This window comes from Convolutriloba macropyga, chromosome 15 (assembly GCF_964194025.1).
Source record: "Convolutriloba macropyga chromosome 15, txConMacr16.3, whole genome shotgun sequence".
Classification (NCBI taxonomy): domain Eukaryota; kingdom Metazoa; phylum Xenacoelomorpha; order Acoela; family Convolutidae; genus Convolutriloba; species Convolutriloba macropyga.
This window is the reverse complement of record NC_134482.1, coordinates 3,651,660-3,679,436: the sequence shown is the minus strand read 5'-3', so window position 1 is coordinate 3,679,436 and position 27,777 is coordinate 3,651,660. Positions and strand designations below refer to the sequence as shown.

Sequence of the window (27,777 nt, the reverse complement as noted above, 5' to 3'; positions counted from 1 at the left end):
AGAATTAATCAAAAATAAACTCGAGGTTTGCGTATCATTTCATCTAAATACAAACGCGTACAAATAACAGGTGTAATAGACTAGTTAGTACAACAGATATGAACTTAAACTATTTCGTTTTGGAACTTTGAGAAGCTGAAATTGGAACGCAATGAATCGAAGGAGGGGATCTGGAAAGCGGGCAATCGATACTTTTTCACCTTGACCAGGTAAATCACAGCCAGAGCACAACACAAAATAAACACGATTAGGAAAAGAATGCCAAAAACTGTACCAAATCTGGAGCCCCCATCGTTGTCTGGACGACCGTACCTCATTTCCTGCCTCGAAGTTTTGTAATCTTCAGTTGTGCACAAAACTTGGAACGAGTGGACCTCTTTGGAGCTGAAATAAATTTGTTTTCCCCCGTGGCAACTGTCCCCAGCGACCTTTCGGTAACCGGTCGTGTTAAAGAACTTATCATGTTGTTCGTACAGTTTGTGGTAACAGACTGATGTGAGATTCATTCTCTCAGATTTGAAAGGGTTGCAAACTAGGCCATCTTGGACACTTTCGTCACGCTCAAACCCGAAGTCGCATTCGAAGTCTGCCACGTCACAAACGCAAGAGTCCTATAACATCCAACACTTTTAAAGTTAACCTAAGATACAGAGTCTAACCAAATTAACCCTCATCAAGGACTGCAGAAATTTTACCAATTTTTTCTATTAAACTATTTACAAAAAATAAAAGTTGAGTTATTTTTCTAAAAAGTTATTTTTACTTTTGGTTTAACACTAAAATCGTACAGGTAATTCATATTACTTGTTTCAGGTGTTGAAAAATTTAGGCCACTAAAAAATTTCACAAACAAGTTTACGCAATCAGTACTTAGACGGGACAACGAGTCTCTGCGACATGAGCCTCGAGGTAAAATTACTTAATAATTTGTAAATCAGAGTTTTGAAAACATATACCCGCCAATAGTTCTAATTTACGCCCGAATGATCTTGAAAATCAGTGGCACGGGATGATCCCAAAAATTATTCGCATTAAACATATAAAACATCATATAAAACATATTTAAAAGATGTAATGTATACGGTTTCTTGGATGTCTTAAGACCATGAAAAAATGCATGCGAACTCAAACGAGATCTTGTATATAAAAAACTAACGCTTATAACTGACAAAATTACATTTGGCGACGATAATTTTTAAATTAAAGATAAGAGTTTTTTCTATGGTTTCTTAGGAGCCATATCCAAGACCATAATATTCATGGCTAATAGAAGACCGTTACATTTCGCTTGACGTTTGGATGTTTTTTTTGGATTAAACATCCAAAATCAGCAATTGTACCATTAATACCTCCTTACATACCATATTGTATATCATATATAGTTTCTTGCATATCAAACCTCTATAAGCTTTATTTTGCTACCATATCTAAGACCATGCAAGGTTTGTTCGCGTTCTTCTTCGGTAAGTTCACTCCATACACAGTCATTTTTGCAAATTTTTGCCATGGAAAGGCCTACAATCTTGACCAAGTTGAAATCATTTCCAAACAACAAGCAGTTAGTCCAAGACAGCAAATTTAAGCAAAAAAGTCTCACGCTCTTCGACAGAAGTTGCTTTGCTTTGTAAATAAAGAATGGAAGATTAACATTAACCAATATTTTAAAAAATTTCGCTTACATGTTTGGGTTCTGTCTCTGTGTCATGTAATCTGCATGTCTCTGCGCCCTCTTTCGGTCGTTTGAATGTATAGCTCTTGCCTAGCACACACTCTCTGTCTGTCTCAATGTGAGTGCTGTCATCTGTACACGTGGACACCTTCTCGGCCAGCTGTCTCATGTTGATGATGTAACTCTTCACTCGCAGTTTCCGAACGGGGATCTGAAAAAACCGTAACCAGATTTAAAAAACCTTTCTCGTTATTCATTTACAAACCCTGGGGTTGTTTTGCATAGTTCCTATGTAAAAGGACTTAACTATATATATTTTTTCAATTTAATTTTCAATTATCCTTCAGAACAAACCCGTTTGCGATCCTATTTCCGGCAATAACCAGTTAATTAATTACTTTTTATCACACGCAACACGATCAAGAGACCTAAATTTGTTTTCGCCAGTTACTAATATCTGTTCTAATTTTTTCAGTTTTCCTTGTTTTTTTTATTACAAGCCAGCGCCCCACCCAATAGACTTTAATTACCATTTTGCCGATATTTGAGTATTTGAGACCAGTGCATCTTAAAGTATAATGCTAATTAAAATGTTTGGTTATTGTTTAATTTGCTATTATCCAATAGTATATTCCATTGAGTGCAATCGCAATCGTTCTTTTGTCGCTAAACTCCAAACCGGGAGGTCCTTTTTGCATGATAAAGATACGTTCTGGGGAAAAGGAGACCAAACCAAAAAAAAATCTTCATTTCCTGTAATAAACATAAAGTATGATGCAAGTGGTAAGAGGCAATGTGCAGTTAGGAATTTATTTTAATCTAAAATTTAAAACGCATCTTAAATTATTTGTTTCAAGAACTTGACCTTAAACTAGTGAAAGCGAGCTTTAAATTTTATGCACACGTTTCTAGGTACCACGTGATAGGTAGCCAATTCGTGATTTCTATTAAATTGGTGGTGTGTTCGTCAAAACCTAGATATTGAAATCTCCGAGAAAGTATTTTGTGGTTTTTAAAATCAAAAACCTTTTGAAAGATGTTTTTTGCTAAAGTCAACGTCATATTTGCATTGTAGATGATTTTAAGATAGCATCAATTGTCGAAATCTATGACGAAATTCGATGATAGACAGTAACTGCTCCCTTTCTAAGAAATCTGATAACTGCAAGCTAATGTACAGGGAAAAAAATTGCAGCAATTTTAGGAAGAATGATTATTGTTATTTGCAAGCCAATACAAGCATCTAGAGTTGAAAATCTGTAATTTAGAGGATTTGAAAATTCCGTAGAATTTGATGGTTTTGTTATCTCGTTGGTTTCTCTTAAACTTGGTTTCTCGTTTGAAAGTTCTTTATTGCAAAGATTTTGAATGGAGTTCTATCTAGTTTCTCCATGATTCAATTCAAGAAAACCGGAGAAAATTTGTTTTTCTTTCTGATAAAGCAGATCATTTTAGTTTCATTATTGCAAACTCTTGAAATTTGATCTGTCTTTCTTTCGTTGAGTAGCCAAAATTTTGGTATGTCTTTTCTAACAAAGCAATTTTCAATTTCAGCGTCTTGCAACCAGGCTCTTTCAATTTTTTTGAAATTCTAATAACATCATATCATTTGTCACTTTGCAGTAAATAATATCTCCAGTCTGAATTGTTCAAAAAATTGGGAGCCTTCGACTGACAAGTTCTTAATTGAAAACTTTTTTGTTGGGCCACTTTATCTGCTAGGGGGCTTTAACAAATTTCGCGCCAAGTTGGAGATCTTGAATGGAGTTCTATCTAGTTTCTTCATTATTGAATTCAAGAAAACCGGAAAAAAATTGTTTTTCTTTCTGAAAAAGCAGATCATTTTAGTTTCATTATTGCAAACTCTTGAAATTTGACCTGTCTTTCTTTCCTTGAACTAATAACATCATATCTTTTGTTACTTTGCCGTAAAAATATCTCCATTCTGAAATGTTCAGGAAATCGGGAACCTTCGACTGACAAGTTTTTCACTGAAAATTTGTTTTTTTTGTTGGGACACTTTGTCTGCTAGGGGGATTGAACGACTTTCGCGCCAAATTGGAGATCTTGAAAAAAGTTCTATCTAGTCTCTTCATTATTTAATTCAAGAAAACCGGAGAAAAATTGTTTTTCTGATAAAGCAGATCGTTTTAATTTCATTACTGCAAACTTTTGAAAATTGATCTGTCTTTTTTTCCTTGAGTAGCCAAAATGTTTGTTTGTCTTTTCAAACATAGCAGTTTTCAATTTCAGCGTCTTGTACTCAAGCGCTTTCAAAACCTTTGAAATTCTAATAGCATCATATTTTTTGTCAGTTTGCCGTAAAAATATCTCCAGTCTGAATTGTTCAGAAAATTGGGAACTTTCGACTGACACGTTTTTCATTGAAAATTTGTTTCTTTGTTGGGCCACTTTATCTGCTAGGTGGCTGAAACGACTTTCGCGCCAAATTGGAGATCGCACCAAAAAACCAAAAAACATCTACAATATATTCAAGTGGTTTCAAAAAGTCAGCGTTAGTAGATTGTTTAGCAAAATCTCTGATGCGTTAGCAATTCCATGATCGTGTTTAGAATTCAAATGTCGTCACAACTATTTTCCAAATTTTTCCGCAAGAGTTTTCTTGAGGATGACAGTCAACTCAAAAAACAAACGTGACACAAAAAATACCTTATTGCTTTCTCGGTTATTTTCACAACAAATTTTGAATTCAACAAAGAACTTTTGATACAGGTCGAACTATCGCTATAAAATAATGCTAGCAGTGCATTTTAAATTATTTTAATTGCTAAGTCAATTGAATTTTAGTTTGATCTTTTCATTGTTGATTGCCAGAAACACCAAAAAACAACACCAAGAAGAAATTTTCTATTTACAGGCCAGGAAATGATTTCGTCAAGGCATCTGTTTTTGTAGGGCCCAATTTTTGACCTCTTTTGTTCTGCGTTTTGGTTATTAGATATGCATATGAATTTGGAAAAGTAATTGCGCTGATTTTGGGACCACAAATAAAACTAACAAAGAAGAGGCATTGAAACTTTCAGCAGACAGAACCGAAAAATATACTTTAACCAAAACGAAAGCTTGTGCTTCACTATATGTGATGTTTCTGAATTGTGTTAGGGTAATTCAATTCCCTTTGTCTTAGCAGTTAAATGTTTCGAGTCTCTGCTGACTCTGTCCATCTCTCTCACATCGAAATAGATCAACTGTTCGTATAAGAAAGACCCTTTTGTTGCTTGCGATCCAGTAATGATGACACTTATGCTATGCGATCTGGTTCATAAAAACTATTACAATTTTTATCCGATTCTGTTTTAAAAAGTGAGTTGTAGGGACTAAGAGTATGCTGTTTAACAATGTGATCAAGTTCTTCAGCAAAAGTCAGCCCAGAAATCGAGAACAGTTTTGTATTAACAATCGTACAAACTCTAACTAGGCTATATTTAGAAAGAAGTAAGAATTTATCCAGACAACTACTTTGTTGTACTATATAGTTATCTCGAAATATCATACTAAAAAATGTTAAAAAGTTCATGTTCTTGCGCAAACTCTATTTCATTTGTACTAATAAATGGTAAGAGTTCCTAAAAATATTTAATTCAGTTGAATATTTTTGTTTCCAGACACCTACTAATTTTAATCTGATCCTAGTAATGTAATTTGGCTCCAAGTATTGTAAAGATATGCGGTCATTAACAGTCATGTATTCAACTGAAGAATAGAAAACAACTTAGTTTACAATACCAGGTTCAGGTGAACGCTGAACGTTTTGCAGCTAAAATTTCAAAAACTGTAAAGTAAATGTAACATCTTTCTGTGTAAATAGTTTCTATCGTACTTTAAATTAATTTCTCCGACGAACTGCATTCCCCTGATTTGAGAAATTGTACTTTATTCAAATGGCGACAAACTTTTTTAAGCAATTTTTTTCTTAGGTCGTTGTTTTGTGTTTTTGCCATGAAGATGTTGTTTCCTAGCAAAGCATGGAGAAAGCGGGGTCTTCGTGGTTGCCAAGCTCCTGTGATAAAAACGGTGCTCCATCAATTACATGCAATTTTCCCACTCCCATTTCTGTGATCATACTTAATCTTATTAATTAATTTGAGGTCATTCTGATTGTTGCAATTTTAAGAGGAACCGTACAAGCTAACGCGATATCGTACTAATTTGGTAAAAACAAACTGTTAACTTCTGAGTTGTTGTAATTTTGTTACTTCGCTTAATTTCACTAGCTCTTGCTAGAGTTAGCGCGAAGCAGACCTGAAGCAATGAAATCTTACTAAATAATTATAAGAACTTTCAAGTGAAATATCTGATTGCATAAACTCTGTATTAAATCTGTAAGAACTTGTATGTTTTCTTTCTAAGGATACAGAATCTTGCAAGATCACTTTGTGCGAGACTGTGCGATATTAGAACATAGCTATTCTCAAATGTCTGTGGCAGAAGCATCACGTCGCCTTCAATTTTGAGCAAATTTGAACTAGTTTTTATTGCTGTTACTGTTGTCCGCGAAAGCCTATAAAGCCCTATCTTAAAACATGGGAGAGTGGACAATGCTTACTTAAGCAGGCAAATTTGCTTGCTCAAAATGCAGGATTCGCGCCGTAATGCTCTATTTTTCCCTGTGGTTCCATGATTTTAGGTACTTATTGGCATATAGCATTTTTAGATGTAAGTGAAACTACACTCACAACTGCTTTCCAGCTATTCTGTCCTATGGTGACGTAGTCATTCAACCCTACAAACTCCAGAAGTTCCACTGAGTTGTGTTTGGAATTGAGAGCATTCGTGGCCAACACCAATCTCTCACTCTGTTGAGGTCCAGTGTTCTCTGAGAAGAGAGAGTAGTTGTACCAACAGTGACCTCTGTCGAATGAGAGAGAGAATGACGTCATGCGACCTCCCCCGTAGTCCACGAGAACATCTCCAGAGTTTAGGAAGGCAAAGTGTCTGAGAAAAATTAAAGGTGATTAATAATAAGTGCCTAACAACTATTAAAAAAATCGGTATGACTCGCACTATTATAAAATGTACGATGAAGGTTTATGTAGTTTGCAGACAATAGTGCATATCTTACTTCAAGGTGTCCATTATTAACCGAAAATATCAATATTTAGATCTTTTCCGTTTGCGCCCCCCAGGACCTTATGCGCCCCCCCCCCCCCCTCTGGTTACAGAGCACGTGTCATTACACAGTAAATCATTATATGAAAATATGGCACGAGCTTCTGGGGGTGCAAATAATATGTGCCCACTAAGCTGGGGGGGGGGGGAGGGAGGGGGGCACCAACGGAAAAATTTTTCTGTCAATTAAAACTAACTGTGAGTTTCTGACTGGAATCGGAAAGAAACTCTTCCCACCATCCAGGGTTGCAAATGGAAAAGCCCGGTGCTGTTTCATCTGTTCAATGTAGGACAGTGCGAAACCAGGAACAAAGTCACTGGACAGCATAGTTCCCACGTGGTAAAAGGAATCACGACTGTTGTCGCCCGAGCTGTCTTCGTAATCGTGCACAGTCGTCTCTGACCAGTAGTCGAAAGTGGCAGGGTCGTTGGAGTTGGAACCTGGCCTGACTCTTGACAAGCATGTACTACAAGTGTCGTTACTGACGTTTGCAAGCTTCCAAGTGCCACCTGGAAAAATACTTCCGAGTGAAATGAAAATTGGATTTCTTTGACAAGTCAATGTGGATTGAGTAAGAGGTTCTGTATAATGAACCAATGTAATTGACGATTAATCATGGAAGAAATTCAGTAAAAATAGTAAATGCAACCATCCAACGAATCATTCCAAAAAGATGAGTTTTGCCAGAGTCCGTGCGCCGCAAAAACTTTCCTCAAGGATAGCCTTTAGAAGAAATGGGCTGTAAATTAGCACTCTATTATGAATAATTCTGAAATCAGATATTACCAGTGAAAGATTACTGATTCGATAAATTACAAGGAGGCTCAGAGATGGGATGCTACTCTTCAAGCAAAACAAACACTAAACTACTGTCAGTCTAATCCATCAATCATTAGACTGCTTATCTCTAAATGCATATCAATGCCCATTTTAAACATTTTGAGCAAGAGTGGGCCAGGGAAGGGGTTGCTGGAGCGGAGTGGAGTGGAATGGGGGTCTCAAGGGGGCAGTTTAGGGATGATCAATGAATTTACTTACTCTTACCTCTAAGCAGTTGCGGTGAAATCTACACCTAAGGACCAGCAGAGCTCTAAAAGGTGTGATTTAATGCCCTCAGGGTTTTACCTGTTTATCCCGTTATTGGGGACGAAAAGCCATAATAGTTGGACGAAAACTCAAAGATGCTAAAAATGCCATCAAAAAATGACCGCATGACTAATATAATTGCTATGAATTTTGTTTGGGAAGAATTAACAACGATGAACTTGGAAGACAGAGACGGTCTTTTTAAAAACATAACTGCATAAAAACAACTTCGAAATTGGGTACAAATTAATCTCTAATATTTCAAAAGAAAATGAAAATTACTTATTCGAACTGTCAGCGAGAAAACGTAGAATTGCACCTACTTATTCGTCAGAAGCGAGTAAGTAAACGCGTAAAAAACATCGTATAATTTTTAATATATATAATATAAATTTGCACAAAGTTATAAAATATTTTTTTAAAAACAAGATTTTTTAAAATCTTGAAATTATACCCAAAGTTAGACAGTCGCTTAGAAAATTTTGGATTCAGTTTTTATAGGGAAACAAAATTTGAAACAAAGCTGACAAAAATTTAAAAATTATCTTCACTGAATAAAAACGGTTAACGCCCAAGTCAAAATAGCTGAAAGCTCCAAACGGCTAAAAAAAGGAAAAGATAATTTTACACAGCAGTGAAAGTTCAAACAAACGCCCTCTCATTCTAACGAGTTAAGTCAGTTTACTCATGCAGCTATTGAGGATATCTCGAGGTAAATATATCAAAAGTTTTTCGGGAATTCAACTTACGCCTCACTTTTAAATGACACATCTCTAATCATTTTCAAAGTGTGTTAAAACTACTGAAAACAAGCTTGCATATATATCCGCATTTTCTTCGAGTTGGGAAAATTAATTTTCGAAAGCCAAGTTTAAGTAACCACATCATATGTACAAATATACATTTCACACAAACCCAGGTCGAGGGTCACCGCCATTCAACGCATAAAATATGCAAGACAAGCGGAAAACTTTGCAAGATAAGCGGTGGATGCTGTTAAATTACATGAATTAGGCGATGAATGCGGTGAAAAAAATTGTCGCCTAGTAGCGGTGAAATTACATAATTTCACCACTGAATTTAGCGGTGAAATTACATAAATTCACCGCTTGAAAAAGTGTGCAAATTATATGAGATGGGAGGTGAACGCGGTGAAATTACATCGTTCGTCTCTCGCACGTCTTTCGCGTTCTCTCACTCTGTCACCTTTTTTTAGTTTACTTATATGTTTTATCTGATGTTATAAGTTTTTGTTGATTTCAGAAACTTCGAATGAGTTTTTTTTTAAAGTCTTAGCTGTTTAAAGGTTCACTTTATTCTTAATATTGGTAGGCAAATTCTATGAATGTTGCTCACATTAGCAAAAAAGGCTATTGGTGAACGCGGTGAAAAAATTTAATTCGCCGCATTTCACTGCAATTCTTTCAAAAATTCACCGCGAAATTCATCGCATTTCTTACAAAAACTCGCCGCATTTGTTTTCCAACGTTTTTTGAGTTTGCTTAAAATTCACAAGAAATATCACAGAAGTACGTGACAGATGGCGAAGTGGAAGAAGATGAAGTAGGTAGACAAGAAGTAGGTGAGATGTTCGAACCGTTGTCAGGCAGTTTGTTTTTTGTAAGAATTCTATTGAATGCGGTGAAAAAAAATACTTCAGCGCATTTCACCGCAAAATTATGTACAATATTTGCGGTGAAAAAAAAACAACTTTTTTAACGCTTATCTTACATATTTTTCCAAATTTTCCTCGACCCGGGAATGTTTTCTAATTAGAGCATTGTTAAATGATAGACTCTCAGAATTTCGTGCCGGAACAGCGGATGCATTTTGAAGAGATCTTTATAACTGGAAACTCACCATTGTTGAGACTGACGTACATGGCGGGGTTATCGGCACCCGGGTCCATTTTGTTCACTACAAATGCACTCGGCAAATTGCCCAATCTTTCCACCCCCACCCTGCCCCCAATCCCCCTCTCCTGGTAGAGACACTTCATACTGAGAGAGTAAGACACGTGTTGGGAATCAGAGACATACAGGTCATAGCAGACTTCCTGTTCGTTCAGGAGAGTGAGAAAAGAGAGGGATTCTGACATGAGATAGACGTATGGTTTATGATGTTGTTGAAAGGACGCTACCTGCAACACAGCTGTGGATGAAAGACCAACAGTCAACATTTGAAAATTTCCAGAGATTACGAGCTGGGTTCATACTGAGGATCTATTCTGTTTCGGTGTTCGAAAGTTATTTCTCGTTTAACTTTTACGCCTTCTCAAGCGCCTGTGTTGTTTTCACATACCATATGCAACCATATGGGCTAGGTACGCAAAAGTGCATTTCTTAAAAAAAGGAAAAACTACTCATTGGCTTCTGACATGGATTTCGATGGGATTTCGGGATAATAATGCTTCCAAAAATTGATAATTATCTATTGCTTTGTTTTATCAACGTCTAAATCAAAATCAGAATTGATTTTATAATCCTGATCCGCTATGCGTAAATCTTCTGTGCGCATGGAAGTAGATATCATTGTTCGGAGTAGGGGGTTGAAAGACCTGAATGATGTTTGAAAAATGATTGTTGTCAATGATGGCAAATGGTCTAATCATCACAGACCATACATGCATATGATGGTATGGGACAACACTTCGAGCGCAATTTAGTCTCCCGGGTTGACCAAACTTACCAACCATAAAAAAAGTTCCATAATGGTCCCATAAAGTTCCATAAAAAATTTCTTTCCATGAACTTGCTATGGTTTGTAAGTTTCCATAATGGTCCATTTTATGGTTTGTAAGTTTCAATAAAAATAATGATGGTCGTGTTATGGTTGGCAATATATAATTATGGAACTCTATGGTTGTCAAGTTACCATTATGGAACTTCCTATGGTTTGTAAGTTTACCGTTATGGAACTTCCTATGGTTTGTAAGTTTACCATCATGGAACTTCCTATGGTTTGTAAGTTTACCATTATGGAACTTTCTATGGTTTGTAAGTTTACCATTATGGAAATTTCTATGGTTTGTAAGTTTACCATTATGGAACTTTCTATGGTTTGTAAGTTTACCATTATGGAACTTCCTATGGTTTGTACGTTTACCATTATGGAACTTTCTATGGTTTCTAAGTTTACCATTACGAAAATTTCTATGGTTTGTAAGTTTACCATTATGGAAATTTCTATGGTTTGTAAGTTTACCATTATAGAACATTCTATGGTTGATAAGTTACCATCATGGGACATTCTATGGTTGATAAGTTACCATCATTGGACATTCTATGGTTGATAAGTTACCATCATGGGACATTCTATGGTTGATAAGTTACCATCATGGGACATTCTATGGTTGATAAGTTACCATTACCTAAACACCTAGAGTTGACGTGTGGCTTTGATCTAAAGCTTAGTTCTAAAATGAATAACCGTGCACCGTAAATCTAACCATTTGTCTTCTCAATAGGGGAACAAAAATAACTAAGACGCAAAATTTTTTATGGCGTTTTATGGTAAGTACGGTACCATAAAAGTGGATTTCTTGTTTTTTGACGTTTAGTGAATCTGAGACTGGTCTTTCGATTTTATTTGGAAGATAACCTCAAAAAAATGTGAATTTTATAATACAGAATTTTTAATGGAAAATTTGAAACCATAAAATGGTCCATAAAAATTTTTTTTTCTGGCGTTTTATGGTAAGTACGGTACCATAAAAATAAAGTTCAGAATTTTGAAATTTTATGCACAGAAACGTTGTTTGGAACTGCATGTAGCTCTTTGGACTGTTTCTCAGCCAAACTCAAAAATTTTTATGATCGTTGTATGCTTAGTAAGTTTCCATAAAATCCATATATGGCGTTTTATGATTAGTAAGTTTCTTTTATGGTGGTCAACCCAGGTGCACAATGGTCCGGAACTCGTCTGAGCAGAGGTCATTTCGGTCTGGAACTCATCTGATCAGAGGCGGCTTCGAGCGCACTTCGAGCGCAGACTAGTCTGATCAGAGGTCACACTTGTCTGGGACGGTCTGATCAGAGGCAGTTTCGAGCGCGACCTCAACCTGTGTAGGCTTGGGGGGGGGGTCTCAAATTTCCAAAGATAACTAACTCTACCTGTGCCCTGTGCCATATGGTTCCGAGATCAGTGCTTGTGTATAGAGACCTGTTATCCTGTCTGTCCATGTCATGGTAGATACTGGCCACTATCACATTCCCTCTCACCACAAAGTTCTTTATGTCATGCAACAACATCTCACACGCGTGCTTCACTACGTCACACCTAGCCAACACACATCCAAATGGGACGCATTACAACATTTTAACAGATTCATTTGTCTTGACACAGGAGAGGAGATGGGAGTGTTTCGTTTATAGGAAACGCAAAAAGATGAAGGGAAAGTTCGGTTATGATTTTGTAAAGAATTTTATGCATTGAGTTGAACTTCTATATTCTGTTAATCGTTCCTGATCATTCAGTTAATTTCATGAATTAAGCTCTCCAAAGGCCTCCGGTCGACCACAAATGTCAGTTAACAGAAAATATTAAAAAACCAGAAGAGGTCACCAGTATATTTTTGCTGCAAACAGAAAAAAAAATCAAATCAAGAAAATTGTTTGGAAAAGAGGGAAATGAAACTTTTCCTCTAGTAATTTGCGCAAATTGATGCTAAAGATTCTAACCCCTCTTCCTCTTTCTAACAAATCATCATTTTAGTTGTTAACATGACATAAAGCAAAATAAATACATCTTCAAATGACATTCAACTCTTTAAAAACACAAAAAAAAGAAAGACAACACCTTGAAGAACTAACGAAAATGTTTTCTTTTTCATCCCCATCATTTCAGAAATTAATTTGGCTGGTGCTATTCAAAAGGTCTTTTTCTCATCAGCAGTCTAAATTCTATAAAAGTCTTTTATGTGTTTTTATTTCAAAAAATAAGAACAGGTAGAGTGGAAATTTTTTTCTAAATTGCCGCCAAATAGAAGCTAACAAAAAGTCTATGAGTTATTCCAGTGTTTTATATGTCCTTGATTAGACGAATTAATTACATTCGGACAATTTGTAACAACGAGATAAGAGAGAAGAGTCAGTTGAGAACAAAAAAATCTTCGCAGTTGAAACACTGGTAAAGTCAGTTTTTTAACTCAAAAATTGTTTTTTTTTTAAAAAAAAAAAATCTTTTTTCAACAACTAAAAAAATTTTCATTGGTTTGTCAATATCAAAACTTCCTTTGTTTTCTGGATTTAAATTTTTGAAATTTGGTAGTCTCCGAATACAAGACAAATAATTGAAAAAACATAGCAGGACAAGTCCTGAAATACAATCCAAAGAATTGAATGGAAAAACTGAGAACTATTGTATCTGACCAGCCGATCAATCGAACAATCCCAGCCCAAAAGACCATCTCAAAAGTTGAGAAAAAAATATAATTGCTATAACTCTGACGCTTTTACCATGAAGGGAAATTATAATAGGATTCAATATACTCAATAAATCTCGCACCAGCCTTGAAAGAGATTCATTATCCACTAAAGGCAGATAAACTCAAGAAATATGGCAAACACTTCAAAAAACTTTTAAAAAATCTCAAAGTGCAAAAATTAAAGAAAGTTTCTCAATTTCTCAAAAAATAAAATCATTCATTCGTCTCTGAAATTCTTCAATGTAACTCATCCACAAGACTTGCAAAAGTTTTGTTGGCCAGTAAAGATCGTTAAACTCAGAAAATGACAAACGAAAAAAAAATTGAAAATAATTGCAAATTTTTACAAAATTATGAAAAAAAAATACAATATTAATATCTTCAGAAGCATTCCTATTGTCTCCAGAGACTATATAGTATCACCATTTCAAGCTTTATATAGTTTCATTGGCTCACAATCTCGATACATTCGGAACATGATAATATTCAGAAAATTTGAAAAAAATTTAAATTTGATCAACAAATTGCTAAAACTATAGTTATCAAAATATTGATAAGCAATCCATTACCTCTAGCTACTATGCAGTAACTTTTTATCAAACCCAAGAGGCCGTTCCTGAGCCCTTGGCGCCGAAAAACTCGATGTTGAAATATTTTCAAAAAAACTTTTAAAAAAATTCAATTTTCATTTGAAAAAAAACTGCTAAAATGGTTTAAATTAAAAATTGAAAATTCTTTTATTGCCACTAGAAACTGTAACCCCTAATCAAATCTTGGGGAGGTTCCGTGGCCCTTGAGGCTGGTCAAGCCTAAAAGTGACAAATTTTTAAAAAAAATAGCAAATTTTATCAAAAAATTGCTTAAACTAGTGACATTAAAATTTCGGAAACAATCACATGGACAAGAAAAATTTTTCAGTAACCAATTATCCTGTCCTTTAGGAGGTTTCATGGCACCTGGGGCTGGAAAAACTTAAAAATGACAGTAAATATTAAAAAATGCAAGAAATAAAATGTTTAAAAAAATGCAAGTTTTTATTAAAAAATTGCTAAAATTCGTGATGTTAAAAGACTGAAAACCAACCTAATAACTCTAGAAATTATGCAGTAACCTATTATCAAACCCTAGAGGAGGTTCCTTGACACCTACGTCTGGAAAAACTCAAAAATTGACAAAAATTTTCATTAAACTTGAAAAAAAATGTAAAAATTAGTATACATTTGCGTGTGTTTGTTCTTAGTACCAAAACACATAGCCCTTAAAATGGCCAAAGAAATTAAGTCTTGCAAAATACAGTTATCAACTTTTACAAACCTCAATCTTAGACTGTTTTAACAAAAAATTCGAAAAATGACGAAAGAACGCGAAAAATTGCAACATTTTGGGCTCGAAAACTCATAAAATTGACATTTAACCTTGAATTAGGGCATTCCCAGTAGCTTCACCACATCACGCTTTTAAAGGACTACAAAACGCTGCTAAGGGTCTCTAATGAAACTTGATGCCCGTTGAGCTTTACCTGTTTATCCCGTTTTCAAAGCTCAAAGTCATGAAAAAAGGTGTGAAAACATCTTACAAAAATTAAAAAACATAGCAGGACAAGTACTGAAATACAATCCAAAGAATTGAATGAAATACGGAGAACTAATGAGTACCTGACCAGCAGATCAATTGAACAATCCCAGCAAAAACACAATCTCAAAGTTGAGAAATTAAAATAATCAAACAAATTAAATAAGAAAATAATCATGTATAAAACTCTTGAAGCTTTTACCATAAAGGCCAAATACGATACAATTCAATATACTCATTTACGCACAAAAAATGAAAGAGACTCCACTAAAGGTAATTAAACTCAAGAAATTTGACGAACGCTTCAAAAAAACTGACAAGTACAAAATTTAAAGAAAGTTTCTAAATTTTGCGGCAATAATATGTTCAAAATCATTTTGTGGTCTGTGGTGTTCTGCCATATAACCCACCTGCAAGACCTAAAAAATTTTGTCGGCCAGTAAAGATAGTTACACTCAGAAATGGCAAAAATTTTTGAATTAAGAAACAATTAAAAATTTTAACAAAATAATGCTACAATTCGTGATATTAACATCTTCAGAACTGTTTCATTTTCTCCAGAAGCTATAAAGTATTTTTAATTCAAACCTTAAATAGTTTCACTGGATCATAAAAGTCAATAAACTTGGAACATAACAATTTTCGGAAATATTGAAAATAAACAATTAATTTTTATCAAAATATTACAAAAACTCATGTTATAAAAAAATTGATAACCAATCCATTACCTCTAAGAAAATGTGCATTTACTTATTCATTGCCACTGAAAACTATGCAGTAACCTATTATTAAACCGTAGAGGAAATTCCGTGGCCTTTGATGATTGAGAAACCTAAAAAATGACAAAAAATTTCAAAAAGCTTGCAAGTTTTATCAAAAAATTGCAAAAACTTGTGATGTTAAAATATTCAAAAACCATTCCATTCCATTAACACTAGAAACCATGCAGTAACCTATTATCAAACCCTGAAGCAGGTTTTTTGAAACCTAGGGCTGAAAAAGCCCAAAAAATGACAAAAAATTTTTAAAAAACTTATTAAAACTTTTTAAATTGTAAAAATTAGTATAAAATTGCGTTTTTATATTTGGAGTACCAAAACATATAGATCTTAATACGGTCTTAGAAAATAATTATGCCTTGGAAAAGACCTTTATGAACGTTTACAAACCTCAATTTTAGACTGGTCCTACAAAAAATTCGAAAAATGGCGAAAAAATGCAAAAAATTGGAACATTTTGGGCTCGAAAACTCCTAAAAATGACCTTTTAACCTTAAATTACGGCCTTCCCAGTAGCTTCGCCACTCTAAGCAATTGAAAGACTATTAAACTTTTCTAAGGGCCTCTAATGAAAGTTGATGCCCGCTTAGCTTTACCTGTTTATCCCGTTCTGAGAGCTCAAAGTCATGAAAAGTGTGAAAACATCTTACAAAAATAAAAAAAAAAGACAGAGCACCAATACAATCCAATTCTTGGATTGTAAAAAAGACAGAGCACCAATACAATCCAATTCTTGGATTGTAAAAAAGAATTGAAACACAGTTCTTGTCAAAAGGATAAAACAAAACATAATGCACAACTCTGAGAAGCTGTTTTATTTTGTAAAAAAAAATTGAAAAGGCATTTGGATCAATACATGTTGAAATTATTTCACCTTTTTCAATTTTTATATTAGAAAGTTGAGAGAGAACAACCTAATGCAAATTATGCATAAGATAAGAATGACATAGATTAACAATAAGCTCTAGCTGTTCAACGTATTCTTGGCTAAAGAAATGAAGGCTTGAGGAACAAGAAAAAAATGTGAGAATGGGTTGTAAGAGATGCCCAAGTTCGAGAGCTTAAGTCCAGTTGGTGTAAATGGGTAGCAAACTATGCTTGCAATTAAAAGATGCTGGTTCGAGTCCAGTATTGTTCCATTTTTACAGCAGTTGCACCTGCATTGAGGCCCTAACATTTCACGTTACAGAAAGCTGCAATCAATGTTGCCGCAAAAAGTTCCTTCAAATTTAGCTTTGCAAAGCTGGAAGTCAAAGAAAGGTTTCTTCTCTAAACATAGATATTTTAACAAACTTGAGGCGTATGTTTGAGACGCATAAGCGGTCTTGTTGAAAGAGTGCAGTTTACTAAATTTTCTAGATTTTGCAGTTTACTAAAATACTAGATTCAGTATTAGGCCATAGTGGAACTTTTTAGGCTGTTTACTTGTCCTACCCATTTTGCAGAAAGTTTGATTTCAGTTGCATTTTCTCCTTTTATTATACTTGGTACGTGCTTGGTACTTACTTGTTACCAGAGAAATTGCTATCATTTTTTATTGCAACGTGGTAAATACTTTTCAATGGCACAAAATTCAGTGGCAATCCCGTACCTAACTCCAAGTGCGTTTCAGTACTGGGCCAGTATAAATGCGATTCCGCATCAATACTGAATCATAGACTGATTCATATCTTTTTTCACTTGTCAGACGTACGGTCATCCTGATTTTGTAATGGTCAGAATAGTGCGCTATATCAATATTTTAACTCATTTCACTAACTCAGCCAGCCCGTAATAAAAAAGGAGGAGGGAAGAACCACACAGATCATACTGGAAAATCTCAATGTCGATCGATTTTCTTACTCGACTAGAGAACATTTTCCGACAGTTCTTGCATAATCTTATTAATTCTTGTTTTCAAATCCCTAAAACTTGACAAATCTTGCTAAGATTTTGAATATTCTTTCTGGTTTACTTTATCAAGATCTTATTTCTTGAATTTCTTATTTGAAAACATCTTGAATGTCCGTACATATCTTGACGTTTTCTTAACTTACGAACATCTTATCAATATTTGTCAAGTTTTAATTAGCTTCTTGTCAGGGTGTTTCATGTTTAATTTCACTTACCCGGTGATGTAGAAAACTTACGAAACATATAAGAACGATTTTGTTTATAAAACTATCCAATTTTTCATTCATTATATTTATAAGTCTTTGGGTTCAAGGAATATTTATTTACCTATGGAGTGATATTCCCCATGATGCATATGTGGATGCGAGTATGGTGGTGTCGTTGATCCAGATGGCCTTGTGTGGCTTCTCCTGGTATGCAGGGAAGTATTCCCTGCTGAATATCTCCCTCCAAGTGTCTCCCCCGTTTATACTCACATACATGTTGAGAGACAAGAGACGCTGCATAGACGAGGGACTCGGCTGGATCAGGTCAGACTAACAGAAACAAAAGAAGAACATAATAAATAGAAACATAACTCTTAATAAACTATTTCTCTGCAATCACAAGACAGCTTTAACGAGATTCGCCCACACAACAGAACACTATACTCTTCTAATATTTTTTATAATAAGTTTCTAATTTTTTAATTGATATGTAAAGACTTTAGAAGTCTAGTTTCCTTATAAAGTCCAGCATCGTCTTTTCATTAGCCGATTTCTAGACTTGAAAATATAAAAGTACAAAGAAAAAATAAAAAATTTTGGATTAAAATTGTAAAATTTTTACCATGCATGATAAAAACGCTATACGTTTGTCATAAAAGTTAAGGTTGCACATTAGCAGATGAATAGAAAAGATTCTCTCGCGTATTCAACTCAATTAGTTGAAATAATGAAGGGCAACCTTAGCATTTTTGTCACTATTTTTTTAAATCGTGCACGACATGATTTTTCTCCTACAACAAAATGTAAATCAAAACGGCGACACAATTGAATTATACGAAATTTTGTTCGTGAATTTTTGTTTGCGGAAATTGAATAAACTTCCTAGAGCTCTAAGAAAGGAAATATCAAAGAAAAAATTCAAGAACAAGTTAAAAGAAGAGATGCAAAAAAATACACGAACGGATTCCAGAGGACAAAAATTGAAGGCTTTAAAAGTTTATTTTATTAAAATAATTCACGAAAGCCCAAAACGGAAAGTTATTATTTAGTTAATCAGAGGACAGATGTGGTTTTTTTTATTTAAATCATGTAACTCGTGGTTATTCTAATTTACATGCTTGAGATTTTAAAAAATATATTGGGTGGGAATGAATTTGATGAATGTACCCGTCTGTATGTACTGGAGTAGACCTTCACTTTCTCCCATATGTACATGGGGAGTCTCCTTCTGGTGAATGTCTTTCCTGCATCTTGTGTGAATGAGATGTAGAGACTCTTGTCAAGCGGATCTTCAACCAGGAATAGAAGACTCTTCTGATCTGCCTCGTCTGACAGTCGGATTGTCTTCGCAATGTAGTGGCTGTAATCTTCCAGAACCTGGTTGAGAAAGAAAACGCCCTCATTTTAACATAATTTCAAATCAGCATGATTATTTATATGATCCTAAACTTTGAAGAGTTTTGTTGGAATCTTACAATATTCTTGGTTGAACTTGTTACAATTTTCTGAATTTTTAAGGGAAGTAGTTGGTATGAAACAACTTAAACTGTTTCGGGATAGACTGGGTTCATAATGGCAGACTTGGAATCGGCAATAAACAATTGCTCGGTGAAATTTGCTCTATTTTCGTTCAGTATTGCTTACAAAATTAGGTAAAACTCAAGATAACATTTTTCTAAAACCCTATAATAACACCTCGCTTTTTGAATTTTGACTATTTATTTAAAGTAAAGTAAATTTTGGCTCTTAGAAAACTTTTTCTGGGGACAAAAAATGTCAAAAAATTACAGAAATAACGAACTACTACACTTGGGTTAAATTCTAGCAGAAAGGGCAGCTTTTTATCAATCTGTGGCGCTGGGAAAGAGGCGTTAATTTTTTTCAAAGTGCAAAACTTACCCGTGTTGACCACATAAAAGAAAAAATATGGACATTTACTAAGCATACTCATGCTCAAAAAATTACTTTAACTTAAAGTGGGCTGCAAATTTTTACAGGGCTGTTAATGGGCACAAAAAATCAACGGGCGGCTTTCTCTTTTTTTCACATAAGAGAAAGAAAGTGAAAATCTAGCGAACAAAAGAACTTAAATAAAAAACAAAATTTAAATATTAGTTCACGCCGTACCAATTGCAAAAACAACTCAATCTATTTTTTTCCTTAAGCTATCCTTCAAATAGTGATACATAATAGAGAGTTCGAGAAAAACTCATAGAGGTGAAGTTCTATGTAGGCATATATAACGATTAAGAAAAATCAAAACTAAATTGGTTTTTGAAGTTCTAGTTTTAGTTCAAACAACTCAATTTCCATTGTAACAACTTGAAATGCAAAGTAAAAACAATCAAATTCAACTCAATTGTGTGGAAAAAGACACTCACTAATGCAAAATCACGCAAGAGAGAGGACAATTGCAACAAACAATGAATTCAAATTGATCTAAATTTTCTCTGACGTTCTCTACTACAAAGATTAGGCCGTGTAAATTGAGAATTATATGAATGATATACAATTATTGACAATTATTGTTGAAAAAAATGTCTTGATGTCCAACTAAATAGCGACAGAAAATTCAAATTTGAAAACTTTAGTGAAAAGATATAGCCACCTCAATTTGTTTTATTATCATAATTGATTGATGTCTGACGGCAAATATTTACGTTTGGAGACATCTTTGACTACAGAATAGGTTAAAATGTTTAGAGATTTCCTTGGTCAAAAGAAGCGCAACCATAGAAATTTGGTAAATTGAAACTGGAATGGAAATTCAATTGAAATGGAAATTTAAAAAATTGAAACTTTTCTTGATTTTTTTTTCCTTTCTGGAAATCTAAACAAATTAGAGGCACCCTTTCAGTTTCTTTATAGTTTTAAAATGTCACTGTTTGGCTTTACAAGCATCAGCCAACAACTTGACAGATGTTTTAATAAAATCGACCATTTAATTACTTGCCCCAAAACGTCTGTCGAGAACTAAACAATGAAATAGTGTTCGAAACTAAAAAATTAGTTAATGGTTATTAACATATGTGATTAAAATGTAACTTTTTTAACTAGACGTAATATAAAAAAAGAGAAAAGACACCCTCTCATTTTTTACGTGAATGGAGTTGAAAAAATAAAACAACTTAATTTTTGCAAAATATGTATTCTAATATTTAGGCTCGAAAATTTTTTTCTCAATGCCAGAGCTCGCTCAGAACTGAGAGAACTTCTAGCAAAATACATAGCCCAAAACCTTTTAAAAGCGGAACTTTTTCAGCAATTTTGTTCAATTCCTGCATTCCTTTTAGGAGTGAAATTTGAAAACGTCCACTACACTTAAAAAACAACCAAAAGATCTCAGCTTCTTTTAAGCAGATCGTCAATTGTGTTAATCGATAGATTGCAATTTTCGACACAAGCGCATTACCACAATTGTTACTATTCTTGTTATTTTTGATCCCCTTCAATCGGCTTTTCGCAACACAGCTGAAGCAAAGACGTTGGAGAGTCCTAATCATAAGATATAAAAACAAGAAAAAAATACGGGAGAAAGCTGTTGATGGATATGTTAATCTTGTTGATTTATGTTGAGGTCATAGAATTGCTAACTGAGTTGTCAACTCAGCATAAAAATAAAAGATTTTTACTAGCAATAAAACTTTTAGTTTGAGAAATGAGATTGGCCGATCAAATGACAGTTCAATTTAAAAAGCAGCGGTTTTCCCTTGATGAAAACAGAAGGAGCATGAAAAGAAGAAAAGTTTTACAGATTATAGGCAAATTTACACCAAAAAAGTTGTTTAAACTAGAATTAATCTGATTAAAGCTGAGCAAAAATGGGAAAAAAGCGATAACTACAAGTAATTGCGCTATTTAAAGCAAAAGGCTTTTTCGTATCATTTTTTTATCAACAAAACTGTGATAAACTCTCTTGTTGATCATTAGAGGAAGAATAAAATGAAAAATTGGTAAGGACAGGACCTTTAAAATAAAATCTTTACAAATTCTCTAATCAGTTTAAGAAGCGCAATCTTTCACATCGTTTGCGACAAAACAATGCTACGACAACTGGTCTGATTGTCAAGTCTGATCGTCATGTCTTAAATAGCACTGATTTAGTGAAATTGCAAGTCTTGGATCAAATATTGTGCACAGATTTATTCTTGGTTTTCTTTCCTTTGCCAAAAAAAAGAAGAAGGCAACCACCTCCAGAGGCCTGCCGAAAAAACTCTCCAACGTGAAAAAAGAATCACAAGACATCACGTGCCCTTCTATAAAGTTCACTTGAACGAGAATGAAAAATTCTGATATCGCACAGTCATGTTTAATTTTTTTGCCATTTGAAAAAAGAAATTGGTTTCGGGGTAAATATATGTGACATTTAAAGTTGGTATATGCTCAATTCAGAAAAAGCTTGGTCAGACTAGCAAATCCTTCTTAAAAATGCTTACTAATTTTTGCTATATTCGAAATGCATTAATTATAAATATTTTTTTTTAAAACTCCACTTTGCGTAGCTGTGCAATAATGAAGACTTAACTTAGACTTGACAAGTCTTGAGCAATTCTTGACATGTCTTCGCAAGTTTTAAGGCTTGAAACAAGCCGTGGTCAGTACTGATGTTTCAATTCAAAACGTGTATTTCACTAGAGAAGTACAGACCAAGACTTGAAACTCGTTCCGGGAAGTGAAACAGACAAACAAACCGTTGTTGTGCCAGAAGTTAAATGTGCCACAAAATCATGATTAGTTCTCTTTGCTTCTTTGGTTATTTGCAAACTAGTGATCACATTTAAGCACGAAATTTCTCAAAGGTTTCATAATTTTTGTTACAGTCAAAAAGATAACATATTAAGGGAAAACATATTTTGAGAACATATAATTATTGAGGATATAAGTTTATCATTACGTCTAACAACTGTAGCAGTTCAATATCCGCTTATTGCTAAGATTTTGCTACGATTGAGAATTATGAGGGCTTCAATAAACTTTAATCAGATTTTTCGTCTTCAATAAATATAAAGTGGAAACATTTTCTCACAGGTTAACTTGCTAACCAGATCAGTGGCTGATGCATTAAACTGCTGGCTATCCATTTCTCTCCACAGAATCCGGTTGGCCCTGGCTGTCTCACTAGACCCAGGTGCTCTGAAGTGGAAATGTCTGGACCCCACTATCACAATAATCATTGAGGGACTCGGCCCAAGGTAGTAATAGCTCATTCCCGCTGCTAAAACAACAGGGCTTCACATTCAGAGTAAAGCACCCTATCAGAAAGGTTGACGTCACAGATTGAAGTGACCTCTGATCAAACGCCATAGCCACATTATTGTCCACACTTGCTTGCCTTTTGACGACAGTCCAGATACTGTGAGTTCAAGGATAGTCTGATTGAGAGTTAAAACCAGTCTAAGTCCTCAATGTATGTTTGCTATTGTTGTGATAAAAAGTTACATGTCACATCAAGAGTTTTGGAATACTTGGTTCCACCAGGAGTAAAAAGTGGCATTTACTTATATTCCACTTAGTAATATTAATTTTTAATAGTTTCTGACTTAAAAATCAGTAGAAGAGTAGAATAGAATATCTTTTTTCAAATTCAAGACCGAAATTTACCCAAAAAAAGATAGAAAATAGAGACAATAGATCAATTGGAGAAAATAGAGAGGTTTACTGAAACAAAATATCTGTCTATTCAATACATTCAAAATTTGTTGTTGAAAACCACGAGGTGCTAGACCGCGCGCCATGAGAGTCTCGGATGTTTATACAGAACTTTCACTTCAACAAAGTAAAGTAAAATTCTTCTAAAGATCTAATCATCATACCCAATCACGAGATTTATGTTTTACCTGACTAACGTGGTGAGAATAGTTTGGAAAAATGAAATGCACTGATGAAAATTGATTCATTAAACTGTTGATCTGCTAAACATAGTCATGTTAACCAAGTTAATTGTCAATTCAATTGATCAGATTTTTCTTTAAAAATGTTCAAAATAGTAACACAATGTTTCCCTGAATTCCCTATTTCTTTTGTTATTTTTGATTATTGGGATTCAACGAAAATCAAGGGACTACTAATACGCCCCTAGTCGATAATAGATGGTTATCTATTAGGAATCTGACATAATGTGGCAGATTCTTACAACACGATGATTCTTCTGGTCGAAACTTCAGCCAGATTCATCCTAGATGACCAAATGTCTGCCAAATTCCTACAAAATAACAATTTCCGCTCAGATTTCCACAATAAAACAATTTTGCATACTAGTGATCACATTTAAGTACGAAATGTTGTAAAAATTATTTCTCAAAGGTTTCATAATTTTTGTTACAGTCAAAAAGATAACATATTAAGGGAAAACATATTTTGAGAACATATAATTATTGAGGATACAAGTTTATTCATTAAGTCTAACAACTGTAGCAGTTCAATATGCGCTTATTGCTAAGAGTTTGCTACGATTGAGCATTATGAGGGCTTCAATAAACTTCCTAAAAAAAGATTTATTGTTTGGCAAAATTTTCGAAGCGGGTTCTTCTATGGGAGATGTGTTGTGCAATATTTTTGTGCCGATTATTAAGTTTACTACATTGTAACGCTAATTAGGCCTGTAAAATATTCTCGCGATAATCAAATGAACTATCTCTTCAAATTTATAAAAAAAATGGATGCAAAAAAAAAGAAACAAAAAACAGTGAACATTAAACTATTCGAAGTGCTTTTTGAGCCATAATAAGTTCGCGTCTCGGTTGGTTTCAAAAAAAGCAATTTTAGTAATAAGTAGGTGTGCGATCTACCCTATGCGCAATATAAACAAATACAATACTTTGAAAAAATAAATTGTTAACCGTCATATCAAGGAACTTTGTTTATGCACTGCTTAATAGTTCTCATATACTTTTGGGCTTTTTATTCAATCAAAAAGGCAACTGTACAGCAAATAGTTTGCTGAAAAAAAGATAATATCAACTAATTTAAATGCATATCAACCAGAACAAACTGGTTTATTTTGACCAAAATCTTTTAAGATTACCACTTTTCTGCCAACAATTACACGATGGTCAATCTTCGGGCAGATTCTATATAATAAACCATTTCCTGCTAAGATCTCGCTTGATTATCAATTTTGCCAGATTTTTGAATGTAATCATTTATCTAACAGAATCTGACATATTTGTGCAAGACAACCATTTGGTCTTGACTAGGGTCTCTTCCGGAAAAAAAACGTCCTCTGAATTTTTTTCTAGTCGAATTTGTTGTCTCTCCCAAAATTTTTGTATTTTTTATCAAAAACTGCTTCGAGTCCTATTTTTTTTCTTTTTTTACCCAGAAATTTGAAGATAACTTGGCGCCCAATTTTCTTTTTTTTGTCAAAACCATTTCAGTCACAGAGTTAAAACAGAAAAATCATTTTAAATTATGTAGGTCGTTTTTTTTTATTTTGGGTTATCTGATTTGTCGATTCTGCTCTCATATCTTACACAAGTAAAAAAGAGCTTCTTTTTTCCATAATTAAAATTAAGGACAAGTTTTGTATCTCATTCAATTTTCGTTCCCGTGTAGAGATGGTGAGTAAATATCAATACAAATCAGCGTTTTTGTATCATTAGTTTTTGAAAATTCGTTCTCCGTCGTTTAAAATAAAGATTCTGATTTATATCTACCCTAGTCGAGAACAGATGGTTATCTTTAAAAATCTTGCAAGAATCTTGTTCATTGAGGTTACCTTTTATTTACTATCGAGCAAGACAAAAGCTAATCTTTTGAGAATACAAGATCTTGCAAGACTGAAGGCTAGTTTCCAAAATTTTTGCAAGTTCAATGTTGTTCCGATTGCTTCAATTTTAGCACCTATTCGCTCATTTTTGGTCGAAACTTTTCAGTACTGTTATCTACAACTCAGTATACCATTTTATGCCTTTTCCTAAACATCCGGTTGCCCAATTTGTATCGTTTTTACTATATTATTCAGGAAAAAAACCTGAAATGATTTGTTTTACTAGTTTTTTTTAAACCAAAAAATTTAGGATCTGGATTAATTTTTGGTGTTTTTGATCATTTTTTTGTTTTAATTCTTGTTTGTTTTATAGTACTATTTGGTACAGTTTTTCAGTGTCCAGTTTTCAGTCAAAAATATTTTTCCACTCAAAAAGTAAATAAGCCCATTATAGATATCATATGCTAATAGTGTTCAAACGCCTTCGATTCTGTACCATAGTTTGCATATTGTGAAGAAAAATTTTAATCTGCAAAATCTTGCAAGAGAAACTTTTTCTCGACTAAGGTGCTCATGAGGGTTCTAATAGCACATAATAGGGGGCAATATATATGCTTTCAGCAATCCCGATGCTCAGCTTTTCATTTAAAACATGGGTTACCTTACAGCATCCATAATAAAAAATACAGTATCCATTAGTAATCATGCTCCTTGCAAGGGATGCGAGATTATTGACACAAATGAAACACGATCCAATATTTGAACCTTTATCCCACCAGCTAAGAGTATCCCAATTGAAAAACCGATTGTGTGGGTTTTATTATTCCACCTGAAAACCCGATTGTGTGGGTTTTGATTCACATAATAAATCATCATCAGAGTGACGAGGGGTCATTAATCAGAGTGTTGCTCTGATTCCATGCTTGGGTTATGACATTAAACTGATAACTAATGTCATGTCCTCAGTTAATTCGACTAAGATACCAAGCTATATGTTAAATGAATTTGTTCATCTTGTAAAGAAAAATAAAAATTTGGAGACCTATTTAGTGACGAAACCATTAAAACCCTTTCGACTTCTTTTTTAAGGTTTCTTAATCGCTCAAATTGTGTTTTATCTATATTTACACTGCAGTTCATTTAGAATTTTAGACTTTGAAAAGTGTATTCGGTCTATTTAAAGAGATATCGGTGGGTTCAAATTTCTGTCACGAATATTGCCCAATATGAGCGGAGTTTTTTGTACAGAGAGATGCAAATTTGCTCATCAAATTTTGTTCCAACCGATTAAAAAATAGAATTACTTTTAATATCGACGTCAGGTGCTGTATCCCTGTAATTGTAGGAGAAGCCATAATCATAGTCAGAAGTGTTCAGACCACTCTCAGTAGCTGCCTGTGGGTAATTGAATGGCTTCAGATCCGTAACTGTCGGAGTGGTCATGAAATCCTCTATCAACTGCTGATGAGCCCGTTTGATTCCATCATTGAACTGACAGTAGGTGTGAACAGGTAATATGACGTCATAACAAGTGATGATTAACAATATCAGAACTGATTGGATTTTATAGATTGGTGGTAAAATAATTTTAGTTGAACGGATAGCCATAGTAGTAATTCAAATACTTTGCTCACGTTTTTTACTTTGAATACTTGAAAGATTTTGAATCGTTTTGTTTTCTTTGTTCAAAAGTGGGCAAAATGATATTACCCGATCACATGCAGTTGACCATGACTAACTCGATAAAGGTCACTGAATGAATAAAACTGGGAAAAAATGAACTCCAAGAAAGTAAAATAATGTGGAATAATAAATTTGTCGATGCAAATGTTATAATCACGTTGCGAATAGTGCTGGAGAAGAGAGAGTGTTTTTAGTAAGGTTGGGCTGCCCTTCGGTAAAAGTTGAACCCTATAACCCTTAGGAACTGTGGAAACCCTTTACGAGAACAATTGGTTAACTAACACAAGCTGACCACTATATATCGAGAGGTAACAGCATAAAACGGGGAGTTGCAATAATCGCCTTTTATGTTATTGAAAAGAATTACTAGTTATTACCAGTGGTTAATTGCTAGATATCTTGAGGACGTTCGTGTGATTTTAGTTGGATCAACTGACGTAGGCTTTCAATATTGTTTCTCAGCTTTTCTTATCATTTGTAAAGAAGTTCTTTAATTATAATCAAATTTACTCAAACAATCACAAATTTGTATCAACACGTACGCAAAAGTACAAATGTAGAAAATCTTTGTATGTTGTGTTTGATTTGATTGTCTTTCTTTGTCTCTCTCTTTCTCAAATCCCCA

The 27,777-nt window shown here is 34.1% G+C and overlaps 1 protein-coding gene across 1 annotated transcript; it reads right to left on the bottom strand.

Moving 5' to 3' along the window:
* Positions 1-27,777, bottom strand: LOC142353923 (sortilin-like). Its single transcript, XM_075406155.1, has 10 exons — positions 26,774-27,777; positions 22,804-22,976; positions 18,929-19,138; positions 17,883-18,091; positions 11,999-12,164; positions 9,747-10,026; positions 6,997-7,309; positions 6,367-6,625; positions 1,680-1,880; positions 1-611 (listed from the first exon to the last, which is right to left on the bottom strand). Exons 1-10 carry the CDS (start codon positions 27,075-27,077, stop codon positions 105-107), a joined length of 2,622 nt encoding a protein of 873 aa, XP_075262270.1. The 5' UTR covers positions 27,078-27,777; the 3' UTR covers positions 1-104.